Genomic DNA, 18,433 nt, shown 5'->3' with positions numbered 1-18,433 from the left:
ACATAATGGTGAATCAATGTGTCCTTTAACTACAAACATGAGTTGGCTGTCAGCACCTCTTTGGCCTGCTTAAAGAGGATCTTCAGTCTCTCCCCCCCCCCCCCCCCCCCCTTTGCCTGGCCCTCGACGGTCTTCTGTTCCCCAGCATGTATAAGGGAAGTCGGCTGTGACTCATTGCAGCTTCACACTGCGCATGCGCAAACTGCGCTGTGCTTTGTGAATGTCCCTTTGGCCTTCTGGCGTCAGACTTGTTGCATGTCCCAGAAGCCTGAGGGGCTGAACTTCTGCTCGGATCGCCTAGGCCAGGGGTCCCCAACCCCCAGGCTGCATGCTGGTCCATGGCCTGTTGGAGGCTGGGTTGCATGACAGATGGTGGGTGGCTCCAGAGTGAGCTAGAACAAGCATCGCCACCCTCCCACCACCAGAGATCACCCGCCTCCCCTTCTAGCACCACCTCTCCCTTGCCTCTATCGTCTTCTTGATGGTGAAGCGGAACTTTTCCTTTTTGGGTGAAGTTCTGCTTTAAAGTACAATTAAAGGCTCCTATATGACAATGCTGCAAGGACTTCTCATCCCACTCTAGAGCAATCGGGCACTGCCTACATGAGTGGCAAGTTGGCAACTATGCTTCAAGTCAGGAGCAGTGCAGCATCTTTGTCAACCAAATCACAGAAAGCTGCATTAGGTGGAATTCACTGGTAGGATCAACAGGTGAGATGAAGAGAGGAATGCAGATTCACCAGAATTTAGGTGAGGGATGAACATTAAACTTTTCAGGCATTTTTTGACTCCTCTTGGGGAAAAAATGCAGGCACTGAAATTGGGGTCACGTTCTGCAGGTCAACTGTTTAACTTCGAAGACGTGGATATAGAGGGCTCCACCTGAATATCTACTGAATATGCAGAAGAGTGGCTTAGTTTATTGGCATTGTGACTGCTTCCTTGACCCCTTGCCCAAAAGACCTTTCTGTTCAGTCTACCTAATAAGACTTCCAAATAGTTCATATGTCTGTTACTTGCAGTATGATGTATTAGAGCCTCTTACAGCGTATGAATACAAAATTTCCTACTTTTTTTTTTTTTTTTTTTTTTTTAATTGCCTTTTTTCTTCCAGAAGACAAACTGAACATGTTTACATCCTTAGAATATAAAGTTTTTTTTTCTAGGCTGCTTTCACACTGGGGCGACGGGTCCACTGTTTAACCACTTAATGACGGGAAGGATTTGCCCCCTTAATGACCAGACCATTTCTTGCGATACAGTACTGCGTCGCTTTAACTGACAATTGCGCAGTCGTGCAACGATGTACCCAAACGAAATTGACATCCTTTTTTTCCCACAAATAGAGCTTTCTTTTGGTGGTATTTGATTACCTGTGTGGGTTTTATTTTTTGCACTATAAACAAAAAAACCGACCATTTTGAAAATAAAACTATTTTTTACTTTTTGCTATAATGTCCAAAAAATTAGGGAAAAAGGTCGATTTTAGGCCAATGTGTATTTTTTTTATATATTTTTGGTAAAAAAAAAAAATATTGATTTGGTTTGCGCAAAAGTTGTAGTGTCTACAAAATGGATATATTTATGGCCCTTTTTTTTTTTTTCCTCGTATTGCCGGTGATCACCCTTTTTCTTTCTTTCTTTCTTTCTTTCTTTCTTTCTTTCTTTCTTTCTTTCTTTCTTTCTTTCTTTCTTTCTTTCTTTCTTTCTTTCTTTCTTTCTTTCTTTCTTTCTTTCTTTCCTTCCTTCCTTCCTTCCTTCCTTCCTTCCTTCCTTCCTTCCTTCCTTCCTTCCTTCCTTCCTTCCTTCCTTCCTTCCTTCCTTCCTTCCTTCCTTCCTTCCTTCCTTCCTTCCTTCCTTCCTTCCTTCCTTCCTTCCTTCCTTCCTTCCTTCCTTCCCAAATACAGACATTTTAGCCGTAATTGGTGCAAGATTGATGCTAAGTCATACTATGAACTGGTTAATGATTGAGGTTTGCCATAGGCTAGGTGAGAGCCTATGGAATATGAGAAAAACATAAGAGGAAGTAGAAGAGGGGAAAGAGTTGAATAAGAAAATAAAGGAAAAATGGGAAAGTAAAGTAGTAGCTCAACCATCGGCTCAGAGCAGGTCCTCCTAGCGATGCCACACCTCCCAGACCTTATCCTGCATTTCCAGCCTATCTTGTAATCTAGCTGTCAATTTTTTTTTTTTTCCCGATTTAGCTCCATGTCTTTTATTCTGGCTTACAAAGTGTCGCGGGTGGGGGGCGCCACTTCCAGTTGAGGGCAGCCAGACATTGTGCTGCTGTAAGGATATGTTTAAGTAGCTTCTTGGATGGTTTGGCAATTTTGTAATGGTGACACCCCCAAGTAGGAAGAATTTTGGCATCATGGGGACCTGGACCTCAAAGTTGGGGGACAATAATTGCTGCTTCGTAGTCCAGAAGGGCACTATCGTGGGGCAACTCCAGTAAATGTGGTAGAGGGTACCTTTGTCCCCCTGACAGCGCCAACACCGATCAGAGCTAGAGGGATAGATGACGTGGAGTATGCGCAGCGTCAAGTACCAAAACAAAGGATTTTATATGCATTTTCTTTGTAAAGCGTACAAAAAGGAGCTCTTAGCCGCTTGGGACCAGATCGTCTGCCACGTCATCTCTGGGATTTCTTCTCCTAGTATCTTTTCCCAGCGGAGCATATAGTCATGTTTACCCTGATTTGGTATGATCAGCGATTTTTAGTGGGACAGCGACATTGCGGCGGACAGATTGGACACTTGACATGTTTTTTTGGGACCATTGACATTTATACAGCGATCAAAATAGCCACTGATTAATTTTTTCTTTTCCGTGTCCCGCAAGCGCACCGCCCCAGTGTGAAAGCACTTGCGCTGGGGAGGCATGAGAGGCAGTTTTCAGGTGCTATTTTTAGCACTAAAACACCTAAAAACTGCCTCAGTGTGAAAGGGGTCTTAAGAAATAAAAAAAAAATCAATAGGCAAAAAATTTTCCCTCCCACTATAACCACCCCTAGCTAGTCACTATTTTTATTTAAAAATAATGACCCTCCAAATATCTGAAATGGTCACGTAAAAGGTGTCATCAATTGTTCCTTTCTGCTTATCCCCTGCAACCTTTAGTCCTAAAAGACTGGTTCTGCAATGTCACAAGACGGCGGGAACAGTGGAGACCACTGGAAGAGGTGACAAGGAGTCATGTGACTAGATTCAGTTAGTGGAACTTTACAGCTAACCACTTTAGCACGGAACATACATTCCACCTTAATTATGCTGCCAAAATTAGTGTGTGCTGTAAATTTCCTCCAGCAGTGCTCCTGTTTCTTCTTGCTGGAGGCTGCCATTTTGTTGAAGCCCAGAGCCCCCTGAGCAGTAAATTTTTAAGCTGTCAGCAGATTGACCTCTACATTTTAGGCACAGTGCCAAAAAAAAGGGAGCAACTGAGCTTGTGCAGAGCAGGGTGAGTATTACTTGATTTTAAACAGTATAGGCACTTATTTTAAATGTTTTACAAAACTACACCTGAAAAATGGGCAAGCATTATCTAGCAAGAATTAATTTTCTGAGTAAAGTTCCGCCTTTAAAGTGTTACTAAACCCATAACCACAAAATCGGTATGTAAAGCATGCTGGTTATACTCTCTGTGGAACCAAATGGGTTAATCCTCCGCTTTGTGTAAAAAGGCAGTTTGAGTCCGTCTTCTCTGATCCTCCCCTTCCACTGTCCCCAGTTTATCTGCTGATATAACAGCGCTTTGGGGGCACTCTGCACACGCTCAGTTTGCTGTGTATTGCTAGAGCGGTTTATTTTCTTGGGAGGGTGCATGTGATCGGCACAGGGCCAATCGGCACTGTCCAGAGGGTCAGGGGTCCTGCAGCCTCATAGGACAGTCAAAGTAGAATGAAAACTCCTCCTACAAGCTTTACCTGACACTGATAGAAGTCACAAGACTGCTATAGGAAAAAGAGGGGATTTTTTTTTCCAGTGTAGAGCACTGGGAAGGCGTAGAGGTTGTTATTGGTGACAATGCTTGAGCAGAATCTAAAGAGCTTAGATTCTGCTCAAGCATTGTCCATTGTCACCAATAATAACCTCTATGCCTTCCCGGTGCTCTACACTGGGGACAATCCCCTCCTTTTTCTCCTATAGACTATGGTTATGGTAACACCTTACATGGTGAGCGGCAAGGGAGCATTTTGCATAATTAAAGTGGACATGGTCTTACCTGTTTACCCGTTTTTTTTTGTTTGTTTTTTTTACCTGTTATTTCTGCTCTTGCTTTTGGCTGTTACAAGACTCCTATAAACTGCTGATGAGAAAAGGTATTTAGTGGTTTATATTTTACTTTAAGATAATTGCATTTCCATGTTCTGTGTACTTCGGAGAACAGATATAGTGAATGCAGGGTCCTGGGTTTAGTAACACTTTAATTGAATGGTTTCAAATTTTTTTTTTTTTTGCCAGATGCAGAAGGTTGGAAATAATTAATTACTATTTTTAATATTGCTGTATTTATTGATAAAAAAAATATATAGTCCTTATTTTTAGAGATGGGATGTTATTCCTGGGACACACATTTGGCTGGGGACTTCTTCCCTTGAATATTTACAAATACTCTTCTATTGATTTCTCCGTATTCTGTGGTCTCTTTACAAAAGCGGTGTCCCTTGGCAATGGCCACAAAATCGATTTACAGATGAAGCTTTGTGAGACGCCAACTCGGTTCCTCTGCTTCCTTTATTCGTTCTGTTTGTTGCTTTTGTATTGGTTGATGTGATCTCTGCGATGCGCAGAAGTTACAATATTTGTCCTTTTTTTTTTTTTTTTTTTTAATATGAATTATTGATGAGCTCAGTCTGCTATTGGAACAGGAGTGATTAAATTAACGTCTTGCAGGAAGAGCCTTTTGGGAATAGAAGAAAATTTGCTGTTGCAACAAAGACCTTAAACAAGCCCTGCATGTTGTATTTGTTTTTAATTTAAAGGCCCAGCAGTAATTAGGAAAGATGGCAGGGTAGGTGTGTGTGTGTGTGTGTGTGTGTGTGTGTGTGTGTGTGTGTGTGTGTGTGTGTGTGTGTGTGTGTGTGTGTGTGTGTGTGTGTGTGTGTGTGTGTGTGTGTGTGTGTGTGTGTGTGTGTGTGTGTGTGTGTGTGTGTGTGTGTGTGTGTGTGTGTGTGTGTGTGTGTGTGTGTGTGTAAATTTTTTTTTTTTTTTTTTTTTTTTTCATAATGAACATTAATTGTAAATGGCACCTCAACACCCCATGATGAATAAATGATAAGCACCTGTGCATTGTGGTGTAGTACATGAAAAAGAAATGGTGCACCAAATCTTTTGTCCGTTGGGATGCATTGGCAGCTCATTTAATATTAATGGGCTGCCTTAACATAATGCAATGCATAGAATACAGCACTGCTACACATGGGAGGTGTGAAGGGGGGACCTGAGCTGATCTATATCACTTGTATATCTTTTTTTTAGCTCTATAGTCAATCTTTTATATATACCTTTTTTTTTTTTTTTTTTTACAGTGTGTGTGTATGCACCATACATGCATTTGCATATGTTGTGCAACCCAGTCTGCATTCGGTGGTGACAAGGGCTCATCCTTCCAGAAATGAGGATATTTGTTTTCCATTATGCACAGGTGCAGCGGTGTGGGGCGTCAGTCTGAAGCTCTCAGACAGCACGTCATCCGGTCGTGTATGTGTGCGCCAGGTCTCAGCTGGCTTTTGAACACGGCACACTGCTCTGCATCTAAAATGTCAGCATAATTCTTCAAACTGAACTGGTTGCTCGGCTACTGCAGTGACGCAGGGCGCCTAATGAATGTAGTTGTCTGAGTTTTGGAAGCTTAAGAGAAGAGAGGAATCTGTTGCCTGTAGTAACCAATCGCATATCACTTGTGTACTACATAAATTATTACTCGAGTCTGTTGCTATTTATATTATCTCCATGTTTTACAGATTTGTGTGACTTTTTTTGCCGTATCTTTGCCACCTGACTCTACCGCTGCATATACTGTCGTCAGCTCTTTATTGCTCCCGTATGTCACAGCTCTCCAGCAATCCTTAGATCCTTTCTTGCCACTGGGGTTAAATATCGATTTTTTTTTTTTTTTTTTTTTTTATCTGAACCACTAGATGGAGTCAAATAATCCTTTTAGATATAAGTGGGTTTTTTAATTTCAAAAAAGGGTCATAAAAAAGGTCATAATTTTTAATACAATATTCTAAAACGCAAGTTTTAAGTCAGCATTATACAGAGTGTAATATTTATGTGGATTGTGCAATACTACAGTGGAACCTTTGGTTAAGAAGTAACACACTTAACAAGCGTTTTAGAAGACTAGCAACCTTTTTTTTTTTTTTTTTTTTTTTTTTTTTTTTTTTTTTTTTTTATATACTCTGGACAGTGACAGGTCCTCTTTATTGGGGGGGGGGGGGGGCAGCAGGCAATCGGTGTGTTGGTGTGCACTGTAAGCAGTAACAAGATGTTAACGCAATCTCCTTCTCACACGATCGGTGTGTGAGGAGGAGAACCGGTAACCTCTTGTTACCACTCTGTATTTACATTTAGTGATTGGCTGTGAAAGGATCACATGGTAAACAGCCGCCGGCCAGTGGCTGTTTGCCAGCATCGGTGACTAGCAGTGTTCCTGGGAATACGCCGCCACTGACGTGCACGCATAGATCGCTCAAGATCGCATGCATGCGCCGTGCAAAGTGGAGTGGTACCATCTGTGTTCGGCCGTGATGAAGTCACGGCCGATCACAGATGGTACCACTCCACGTGGTGAACAGCCATGCCCAATGGCTGTTCACCCCCCCTCGGTGGTGAGCGGTGTCTCCGTGACGTGCCACCACCGAAGGAATAGGGATGCGTGCACAAGATCGTGCGCATTCCCTGTTTAAATGGACGGACGTCATATGACACCTGCCCAGAACGAGAGCCGCGCCGCCCGGCCGGCAAGCGGTTAATTCAGCTGAACAGGCATTGCACACGGAGGTGGTGGTAATTACTTGTCGGCACTTATTCTTTGCAGAGCCCATCGGAGCATGGATTGAGTTCACGTTTTTTCAGCAATCAAGAGTTCCATTTATTTAACATTGTGCATGTGGACTTTTTGCATATTTCTTTTAAGATCCTGTTTTGTCGCGCCGCCCCCCCCCCCCCCCCCCCCCCCCCCCAAATCTATGGGCTAACTGGTTTACTGGTCAGAACTCTGGTAGGAGCCCCATCAAAATCCATAGGGTTCCGCTGACAAACTTGGCCGGGAAGTGGAGAACTAGCAGAGCGGGATGTAAATCCCTGGAGGCTGCAGGCGTCTGATCTCAGTAACTATGCATCTGCGAAGAGGGTGGCCTCTGTTAGTTCAGCATGGCGGGGAGGAGGCAAAATAAGTGCAACTTGGCGGGGAAAGTGCACTTATTTCTTAACTAATTGCCTTTTAGATTTAGTAGTTAGTAGAGAACTGCCTTTTATTTTGTTTAGTTTTTTTTATAAAATAGCAGATTCCTTCTCTTTGATATGTACTGCTCAGCTTTGTTAAACATCGCATGTTGGAGGTATTAAGATGAACCTGGGGCAGTAGTAGACGCAGGCAGTGTTTTTGTATGAATCAGGCCTGAAGTAAGAACATAGCTTTTAACATTTGCCCAGTTGTGTCTGTATGTGCAGCATTTGGTAGAAGGCTGGGCATACAGGGAGCATTGTGTTTTTTTGAGAGTTGGAGGTACAGAAAGCATTGGACGGAGGGTTGGGCTTACAGGTAGTATTGGTTTGAGAGTTGAGGGAAGGGGAAGGGGGGTGCTTTGGGTGTGGGGTTGAGGAAACGGGGGTGCATTGGGCAGAATGTTGGGCATACAAGGTGTGTAATTTGAAGGGTTTGGGGATACAGGGAGCATTGGTTCAGTTGTTGGGCTTACAGTGAAGGTCGTGCATTGGTTTGGGGTTTACAGGGAGCATAGGGTAGAATGTTGGGCATACAAGGTGTGTAATTTGGAATCTTAGGCATACAGGGAGAGTTGGTTTGAGGGTTGAACTTGCGCTGAGTGTTGGAGATACAGGGAGTTTTGATTTAAGGCTTGAGCTTACAGGGAGTATTGGCTCAAGGGTTGGGCTTATGGGGAGCATTGGTGAAACTGGGAGAGTTGGTTCCAGGATTTGGCATACAGGTAGTGTTGGTTCAAAGGTGTGTTTGTTTGAGATACAGGGAGCATTGGTTATAGGCTTGGGTAAACAGAAAGCGTTAGTTCGACTGTTGGGGTATTTTAGGGAGCATGAGGTGTACCGGGAGTGTTGGTTGGACATCCAAGGAGTGTAGGTTTGAGGGTTGGGCATACAGGTAGTGTTGGGCAGTGGCTGGGGGAGTAAGAGTGTTGGGTGGAAGGTTATGGGGAGTGTTGGTTTGGGGGTTGCGTATACTGGGAGCGAGGGTCACTAGGTAGGGTGATTCAGGGTGTGCTGGCTGAAAAATTGGGCATAAAGGGAGTGTTGGGCAAGGGGGCATCTTTATGTACGTAAAGTGCGTCATGTCAACTACCAACCTTGAGCTCCTGGTGCTGAAAAAGAAGGTACTGCTTTTCGAGCCCATTTTTTTTTTTTTTTTTTTTTTTCCATTGGTGTCCTTCTCGATCTGTGGCGGCTCTTGTCACTTGAAGTCTCTGCATTTAATTCTTTGTAATTAATAAACAATGATTCGCACCCTTCAATAAACTAGTCCAGTTGAAATTTCATTTAAATTTCAGACACCTTTTTGTAAATGCCTGGGATCTCTATTATATAATTAAGTTCTCAGTAAATATCTAAATGGTTCTATCCTCACGATTTATGATGTAGCTTGTTATTCTGCATATCTTCTTTTAATGTAAAGTTCTGAAACTCCTCTACACCCTTCTGTCCGTAGTTGATTTTCTTTCATTCCTAGTTGTGTGGTAGGTTTTATAGACCTTTTTACCACGCCCCCTCCCATAGAATTACCGTACTATTGTTTGCTCATTTTGAGTGCTGTGAGTTTTTTATTGAGGGTGGTATTGGCAGGACTTACAGGAACAGCTGAATGGCCGTTGTGTTCTATGTGATATGACATGGTTAATCCACCTTGTTGTGGGGCCTCTGGAGAGAGGGTTTATTGGTTTCCCTGGCATCTTGCAGTGTATGTCCTTGAATTTTACATTGAAGGTGACATAAATCTTGCATGAACCTGCACTTTTCTTCCATGTCCTAGGGGAATGAAAGATTCATGGTTATTTAATGGCTGACGCAGGACACGGTATAGCTCACGTGGTTTTAATAGTTCACTACAGTAATCCACTCAAGATCAGAGTGGAGCATGGGGTGACATTTGCAGAATGTGACAATTTTCTGCAGCACTTGGAGGTGTACATGATTGCAATGCAGAGCAAATTTTTCAAGGCAGCTTGTGCTTGGGAAGCACAGCTGTTGACTTGTGATTGAAAATGCTAGTTTCCTGGCTATCCTGCTGTATCACTGGCTTCTGTACTTCTGAGACACTTGCCTAGAGCAAGAATTGCAGGTTCAAAGTTTATTTTCTAATACAGTGGGGCAAAAAAGTATTAAGTCAGCCACCAATTGTGCAAGTTCTCCCACTTTTAAAAAGATGAGAGGCCTGTAATTGTCGTCATAGGTATACCTCAACTATGAGAGACAAAATGTGGAAACCAATCCAGACAACCACATTGTCTGATTTTTTAAATGTATTTGCAAATTATGGTGGAAAATAAGTATTTGGTCAATATCAAAAGTTCATCTCAATACTTTGTTATATATCCTTTGGCAATGACAGAGGTCAAACGTTTTCTGTAAGTCTTCACAAGGCTGTCGCACACACTGTTGCTGGTATGTTGGCCCATTCCTCCATGCAGATCTCCTCCTAGAGCAATGATGATTTGGGGCTGTCGCTGCTCAACACTGACTTTCAAGTCCCTCCAAAGGTTTTCTATGGGGTTGAGATCTGCAGACTGGCTAGGCCACTCCAGGACCTTGAAATGCTTCTTACAAAGCCACTCCTTCATTGTCATGCTGAAAGACCCAGCCACGTTTCATCTTCAATGCCCTCGCTGATGGGAGGAGGTTTGCACCCAAACTCAGGCTACATGGCCCCATTCATTGTTTCATGTACACGGATCAGTTGTCCTGTTCTCTTTGCAGAGAAACGGCCCCAAAGCATGATGTTGCCACCCCCATGCTTCACAGTAGGTATGGTGTTCTTTGGTTGCAACGCAGCATTCTCTCTCCAAACACGACAAGTTGTGTTTCTACCAAACAGTTCTACTTTGGTTTCATCTGACCATATGACATTCTCCCAATGCTCTTCTGGATCATCCAAATGCTCTCTAGCAAACCTCAGACGGGCCCGTACTGGCTTAAGCAGGGGGACACGTCTGGCACTGCAGGATCTGAGTCCCTGGAGGCGTAGTGTGTTACTGATGGTAGCCTTCGTTACGTTGTTCCCAGCTCTCTGCAGGTCATTCACTAGGTCCCCCCCATGTGGTTCTGGGATTTTTGCTTACCTTTCTTGTGATCATTTTGACCCCACAGGGTGAGATCTTGCATGGAGCCCCAGATCGAGGGAGATTATCAGTGGTCTTGTATGTCTTCCATTTTCTAATTATTGCTCCCACAATTGATTTCTTCACACCAAGCTGCGTGCCTATTGCAGATTCAGTCTTCCCAGCCTGGTGCAGGTCTACAAAGATTCTGGTGTCCTTCGACAGCTCTTTGGTCTTCACCATAGTGGAGTTTGGAGTGTGACTGTTTGAGGTTGTGGACAGGTGTCTTTTATACTGATAATAAGTTCAAACAGGTGCCATTAATACAGATAATGAGTGGAGGACAGAGGAGCCTCTTAAAGAAGAAGATACAGGTCTGTGAGCCAGAAATCTTACTTGTTTGTAGGTGACCAAATACTTATTTTTCACCATAATTTGCAAATAAATTCTTTCAAAAATCAGACAATGTGATTGTCTGGATTTGTTTCCACATTTTGTCTCTCATAGTTGAGGTATACCTATGATGACAATTACAGGCCTCTCATCTTTTTAAGTGGGAACTTGCACGGTTGGTGGCTGACTAAATACTTTTTTGCCCCACTGTATGCATGCACGCTCTGGGTTACTGTCCAAAAAGCATGGGGTCAACCAGGCAATTTGCGTTACAAGAAGGATCACTGCAATAGCAACGTGTGTGTGTGTGTGTGTGTGTGTGTGTGTGTGTGTGTTTTTTTTCCTTAAAGCTAACCATGTCCCCAAGAGGATACTTTACATTGATGTCCCCCCCCCCCCCCGGTGCAGTGGTTTTCGGAGGTGTCCGCTCCCCCCCCCCCTTTTCAGGCAGTGTTTTTTGGGGTCCCCCCCCCCCTTCAGGAGCAGTGGTTTGTAGGGGGAGGCACCACGCCCAGGAGTGAAGTTTTAACACGCTGCCCACAAAAGTATTAAGATGCTTCTCAAGAACCCTTTGCTTTCCAGAGACTCACTTTAAAGGGCTAGCTATGCATTAGTAGCCCAGATCCCTGTGCTGACCAGAAGCAAGCTGATAAGAGTAGGGTGACTGATATGAGTTCTACACTCTGTTTCTTCTTTCACTGACAATTTTCAGGCTTATGTGGGTCCGGAAAAACCTGGGCTCGGGTAGTGAGTTGAATGATGCTGGCCAGCAGACTGAGGACCTCTTGTAGTCGAAAAAAGTACTGCAGGGGGAATCTCTGGATTGAAGGAGAATATTGCAGCTGTTTTTTTTTATCTTTTAGCCCTCGTTCACACTGAACACGGCTTTGAAATCGCGCGACTTCTTCATCTGAAGCTGCTCAATTTCAAAGCAGCATGTCCATGCGACTTTGGGTGCTACTTGAAAGACATCTATGCGGCTTCATGTACAGAGGTCTATTGAAGTCACACCCAAAATCGGCAAAAGTAGTACAGGAACTACTTTTGCTGCTAAATCGGCGCCGCACCGATTGGACCGGTGCCATTGCTGGAAATAGGCTGCGACTTGTCATGACAAATCGGTTCAGTGTGAACGAGGGCTTAAAGTGGTTGTAAACCCTTACAGACCACTTTTACCTACAGGTAAGCCTAGATTAAGGCTTACCTGTAGGTGCAAGAAATAGCTCCTAAAGCTACACGGTTTAGGAGATATTTGCAAAAGACAGACAGGCACCGCTGTCTATGGCTATTTATTTTTTATCTTGCTAAAATTTTGCTTTAGGAGTGTGTGTGTGTGTGTGTATATATATATATATATATATATATATATATATATATATATATATATATATATATATATATATATATATATATATATATATATATATATATATTATATATATATATATTATATATATTATATTATATTATATTCCCTGACAATGAAGCTTCTCCCTGTTAAGCTGTGTGCACTCTGGGTAATAATTGACTGGTTTAGTTTGGTAGAGCAGCTTTTCATGACATTTTAATACTTTTTAACTGCAAAGGCACCTGCTTTGAGATACTTAGCCATAATCTGTAAATGATATTGTGTAAGCCGAGTGTTTAACCAGCGTGCCACAGGACATGCTTCAGGTTTATGATCTGCACAATATGCAGTTGTTGGTTTTAACCAGTCTTTTTATTGTGTTCCAGAGTTGCAGATTTCTGTTCTTCAGCGGAATCTGAAATATGGATGAACTGCAGGACGTCCAACTGACGGAGATAAAACCTCTTCTGACGGATAAGGTAAGGCTTCGGCTACCTTTGCTGCTATGGTAGTTTTGAGTCTGGGAGTGTCTGTGGGCCAGACTGGCTATGAAAAATTATCTTTCGTAAATGGTCACAATCCAAGGCTGAGGTCACGGTAGATCGGACAGCTGCCAGAGCGCGTAACCTGTCTGGCGACTGTCCACTCCGGACTGCAATGGGGACAGTGTGACGCACAATTCAGCACATCACATCGCATTTTGTTTGTTTTGTTTTCTAGTGGTGTGGTTCTACATGGGGGGGGACTCCGGTTTTTATTTTCCATCCAAAGGCTGAGCTTTAAATATATTGTGATATTGGAACATCAAAAATTACTTCTTTATAGTTGGTAGATACAGTGGCAAGACACAGTCCATCCCACATAGGGGGCCGACTCAGTTTTTATATTCCATCCAGAAGCTGAACTTTAAATATATTATCAGTATCACATGTGATTCACAACTGCACTGCGGTGCCGATCGCATGCGATATCTGTGTGTGAGTTCAACCATACAGTTATATGGCTGAGCTTTCATTGAAACCGCAGGAAAATCCGCACTGGAATCGTATCGCATGGGTGTTTGCCAGCTATAAAAAAGACAGTGGGGGTTATTTACTAAAGGAAAATGCACTTGAAAGTAAGGTCGCTGTAGATCCGAGGGGGACATGCAAGGAAAATAAAAAACAGCATTTTGGCTTGCACATGATTGGATGATAAAATCAGCAGAGCTTCCCCTCCTTTCAGATCTACCCCTTAGATTTAGAGCGACTGCACTTTCAAGTGCACTTGCAGTTGCAAGGTGGATTTGCCTTTCGTAAATGACCCCCAGTATCTCACAAAAGTGAGTACACCCCTCACATTTTTGTAAATATTTTATTCTATCTTTTCATGTGACAACACTGAAGAAATGACACTTTGCTACAATGTAAAGTAGTGAGTGTACAACTTGTAAAACTGTATTTGCTGTCCCCTCAAAATAACAACACACAGCTCTTAATGTCTAAACTGCTGGCAACAAAAGTGAGTACACCCCTAAGTGAAAATGTCCAAATTGGATCCAGTTAGCCATTTTCCCTCCCCGGTGTCATGTGACTCATTAATGTTACAAGGTCTCGGGTGTGAATGGGGAGCAGGTGTGCTAAATTTGGTGTTATCGCTCTCACACTCATACTGGTCACTGGAAATTCAATATGGCACCTCATGGCAAAGAACTCTCTGAGGATCTGAAAAAAAATTGTTGCGCCACATAAAGATGGCCTAGGCCAGTGATGGTGAACCTTGGCACCCTAGATGTGTTGGAACTACATTTCCTATGATACGCCATGCACTCTGCAGTGTAGTTGAGCATCATGGGAAATGTAGTTCCAAAACATTTGGGGTGCCAAGGTTCGCCATCACTGGCCTAGGCTATAAGATTGCTAAGACCCTGAAACTTGGCTGTAGCACGGTGGCCAAAACCATACAGCGGTTTAACAGGACAGGTTCCACTCAGAACAGGCCTCGCCATGGTCGACCAAAGAAGTTGAGCGCACTTGCTCAGCGTCATATCCAAAGGTTGTCTTTAGGAAATAAACGTATGAGTGCTGCCAGCATTGCTGCAGAGGTTGAAGGTGTGGGGGGTTAGCCTGTCAGTGCTCAGATCATACGCCGCACACTGCATCAAATTGGTCTGCATGGCTGTCATCCCAGAAGGATGCCTCTTCTAAAGATGATGCACAAGAAAGCCTGCAAACAGTTTGCTGAGGACAAGCAGACTAAGGACATGGATTACTGGAACCATGTCCTGTGGTCTGATAAGTCAAGCGTGTGTGGCGGCAACCAGTTGAGTACAAAGACAAGTGTGTCTTGCCTACATTTAAGCATGGTGGTGGGAGTGTCATGGTCTGGGGCTGCATGAGTGCTGCCAGCACTGGGGAGCTACAGTTCATTGAGGGAACCATGAATGCCAACATGTACTGTGATATACTGAAGCAGAGCATGATCCCCTCCCTTCCGAGACTGGGCCGCAGGGCAGTATTCCAACATAACTCCAAGACGACCATTGCCTTGCTAAAGATGCTGAGGGTAAAGGTGATGCACAGGCCAAGCAAGGTCTCCAACATCCACCAGCTCCGTGATGTCATCAAGGAGGAGTGGAAGAGGACTCCAGTGGCAACCTGTGAAGCTCTGGTGAACTCCATGCCCAAGAAGGTTAAGGCAGTGCTGGAAAATAATGGTGGCCACTCAAAATATTGACCCTTTGGGCCCGATTTGGACATTTTTACTTAGGGGTGTACTCACTTTTGTTGCCAGCGGTTTAGACATTAATGGCTGTGTGTTGAGTTATTTTGAGGGGACAGCAAATTTACACTGTTATACAAGCTGTACACTCACTACTTTATATTGTAGCAAAGTGTCATTTCTTCAGTGTTGTCACATGAAAAGATAGAATAAAATATTTACAAATATATGTAAGTGGTTCACTCACTTTTGAGATACTGTGTTTGTTTTTTTTTTTTTTTTTTTTTTTTTTTTTTTTTTTGGCTTTCCAGCCTAGAGGTGTAAAGGGCCTTCAAACCACAAACGAGGTATCGCCACAAGCGCAATAATTCTAGCGCTAGACCCTCTAACTCCAAACAGGTAACTTGTAAATTTCCCCATAGAGGACAGCCGGGCTCTGATAGTTCCATCTCTGCACAGTGAGCAGACACTGACCTTTCATCCACCTGCTCAGCGGGGATCAACGTAGAGTCAAAACAGATTCGCCCATGTGAAAGGGGCCTTACATGTAGGAGAGAAGTGTTAGAATTGGCCTGGGTGGCAAGTGGTTAAAAGGAACATCAAAAATTACTTCTAACCCCGTCTGGCACCCGTCCAACATGGGGGGTCAACTCCTGGTTTTTATTTTCCACCCAAAAGCTGAGCTTTAAATACCGTATATACTCGAGTATAAGTCGAGGCCCTAATTTACCACAAAAAAATGGGGAAAAACGTATTGACCCGAGTAGAAGACGAGGGTGAGAAATGCACAGCTACTGTAAGTGGAAAAGAGGGTCAACAATGCCCATTTTCAGCCTCACTGTGTTCATTTGCAGCCATAGGTCCCCTGAACATCAAACTCGGTAGTTAAGGGTTCCTGGATGCCCCCTAGCTGCAGCCAAAATTTGGGGTCTCTGAACCCAAAGGGTCCTGAAATGTCATTGCTGCAGATGGACACAGTTGATCGAATTTGGGGCCCCGTATCTCGGGGCCACTTAGTGCTAGGAACTCCAAATTTGGTGTGCAAACCCAGTGGAACTAGAACCATAAAATGTCCAATTGCTGGGGTTTCTAGCACCAAGTGACCCCAAGATACAGGGCCCCAAAAATCAGTTCAGAAAATGTCAAGCACTTTTCTGCAGCAGAGAATGACATTTTCTGAACCTATTTGGGGCCCCGTATCTCGGGGCCACTTGGTGCTAGGAACTCCAGCTTTGGATATGTTGTGGTACCAGTTCCACTGGGTTTACAAACCAAATTTGGGATTCCTAGCACCAAGTGGCTCTGAGATACGGGGCCCTAAAATCGGTTCGGAAAAAAATTTTTTGCTGCAGAAAAGTGCTTGACTCCAGTATAAGTCGAGGGGGGCACTTTCAACACAAAAAAAGTGCTGAAAAACTCTACTTATACTAGAGTATATACGGTATATTGTGATCAGTTTAAAGGGAACATCAAAAATGACTTCTATTTAGTTGGTAGGTACAGTGGCAAGAGTCTGCACAGTGCACACCTCTTGGAATTGTTTTTCTGCGGTTATATGCAATAATCTGACACCGCTGACTCCGGCCCTCGTCCTCGGGGTGGGGCCAGCAGCGGCAGCCGAGACAAGCCTGAAACATCGCTGGAGCTTGATGGGCTTAGGTAAATATTAGGGGGGCTGAGAGTGGCTGGCTTTACAACCACTTTAAAGAAACTCAAGCAAGCACAGGATAAGACCGCAGCTTGGCTGGTAGTTTGAGTTGAGAACACAAGTGCAGATATCTCCCCATTGAACACTTGATTATCCATCTAAAGTTTTATTTTTATTCACAATGTCATTGGAACTATTTTCTGCCATGATATATTAAGTGAAATGTTTTTATATGGTTCTTCCTGGTAACACCACATCCCCTGTGCTTCTGACATTAACTGATTCATGAATCAGAATTCAACAAGCATGGCTCTGTAGGCCTAATTTGCATGATAGGACATTTGCACTGTACTTGTGCCAGTGGAGGACTGGTACATTGGATCTTCAACGAGCTTTTTGTATTCTGCAGACTCGTTCCATTGACACTTCATTGTACCGTCTCAGCTTAATGTATGGCATTTTTAAGTGTGTGTGTGTGTGTGTGTGTGTGTGTGTGTGTGTGTGTGTGTTCATAACTGATTTAAAGTGTATGTTAAAAAAAATAAAAATAAATTGAAACGGTGTAGGGAAGGGTTAAACCCCTGCTAGCCACTTTAGCTCCAGACGATTAACCCCCCTTCATGACCAGGCCATTTTTGACAATTCCCGTTCACTTTAATGGGATGGCTGGTGATGCGGCAGTGACACAACAAGGTGAGGGATGTGGGATGCCCGCTAACAGGCGCTGCCATGATGGATCTGAAAAGACAGGTGCCTTTTTAAATGTAAGAACTTATTCTTGCTAGTAGTTAAAATCTTTATTATTTGCAAACAAAATTAAGGTTTCCTATTTAGCATAATAAGTTGTCAGGTTAGTAAAATGGCGATATCAGAAATATAATATAATATATTTTGTGTATGTCATGGTGGCAATCGGTGACTTATAGCGGGACTGCAAAATTGCGGCTAACATTCTGGCACGTTTAGGCCTCATGCACACTGGATGTTTATACTGCGGTTTTTGGCTATAGGCTTTTTTTTTTTTTTTTTTCTGCAGCCAGTAAACTCCCCAGCATTTTATCCTATGTGTCCATGCACACATGAGATCAGCGTTATTTGGCAGGGTGTTTTCTGGCTGGAAAAAAACCCCCAGAACTGGTGGGTTTTAAGAGGAATTTTTCGGCTGTTAAAACGTTCTAACTCTGATAAAAGCTTAAACTCTAGAACACGCTGAAAAACTTGACTATTCAGCGTTCATCAGCGTTTTTTTAGCCATAAGCTTTTGTGGGAGTATCGTTTTTGCTTTAAAAAATGCTAAAAAACGCTGCAAAACTCATTCTACAGCTAATGCTACTGGCGTTTTTAAAACGTCCAGTGTGCATGAGGCCTTAAAATTTGTGGGAACCAGTGACACTAATATAATGATCAGTGCTAAAAATATGCGCTGCCACTGTACTAATGACACTGACTGGGAAGGGGTTAAATGTGTGCCTAACCAGTGTTTGTGTACGCTGTGCGGTGCTTTTACTAAGGGAAGTGATGGATTTTATTCCCTGCCTTGTAGGAAAAAAAAAAAATCTATTCCCTGCTGACAAGACAGAGCTCTGCCTTGTTTACATAGGCAGAGCTCTGTCCTGCCTCTCTCCCCACCGATCAGCGCGTGCCAGTGGACATCCATTAGCCGGCACCCACTGATCGGCTTGTGCTTTGTTTCAAGGGGCGCACGCCCTCTACCCAGGAGTGCTAGATCACATATTGGGTAAGATCTGGCACAGACAAGCCTCTGCCACCGTACGGCTAAGTGATGAGGTCAGAAAGTGGCTAGTTTACTATCTGTGAGATTTGCTTTCACCT

At 43.4% G+C, this 18,433-nt stretch overlaps 1 protein-coding gene across 3 annotated transcripts in view; it reads left to right on the top strand.

Moving 5' to 3' along the window:
- The window catches only part of NDRG3 (NDRG family member 3), a 101,817-nt gene that overhangs the window by 45,265 nt on the left and 38,119 nt on the right, over positions 1–18,433 (top strand). For all 3 annotated transcript variants that reach the window (XM_073606622.1, XM_073606620.1, XM_073606621.1), the window contains exon 2: positions 12,639–12,731. In XM_073606622.1, coding sequence (XP_073462723.1) covers positions 12,675–12,731 — 57 coding nt within the window. In that variant the 5' untranslated portion in view covers positions 12,639–12,674. The remainder of the gene's footprint in view (positions 1–12,638; positions 12,732–18,433) is intronic.

This window comes from Aquarana catesbeiana, linkage group LG12 (assembly GCF_042186555.1).
Source record: "Aquarana catesbeiana isolate 2022-GZ linkage group LG12, ASM4218655v1, whole genome shotgun sequence".
NCBI lineage: Eukaryota > Metazoa > Chordata > Amphibia > Anura > Ranidae > Aquarana > Aquarana catesbeiana.
The sequence above is the reverse complement of the archived record's forward strand: the minus strand, read 5'-3'. Positions and strand labels throughout refer to the sequence as shown.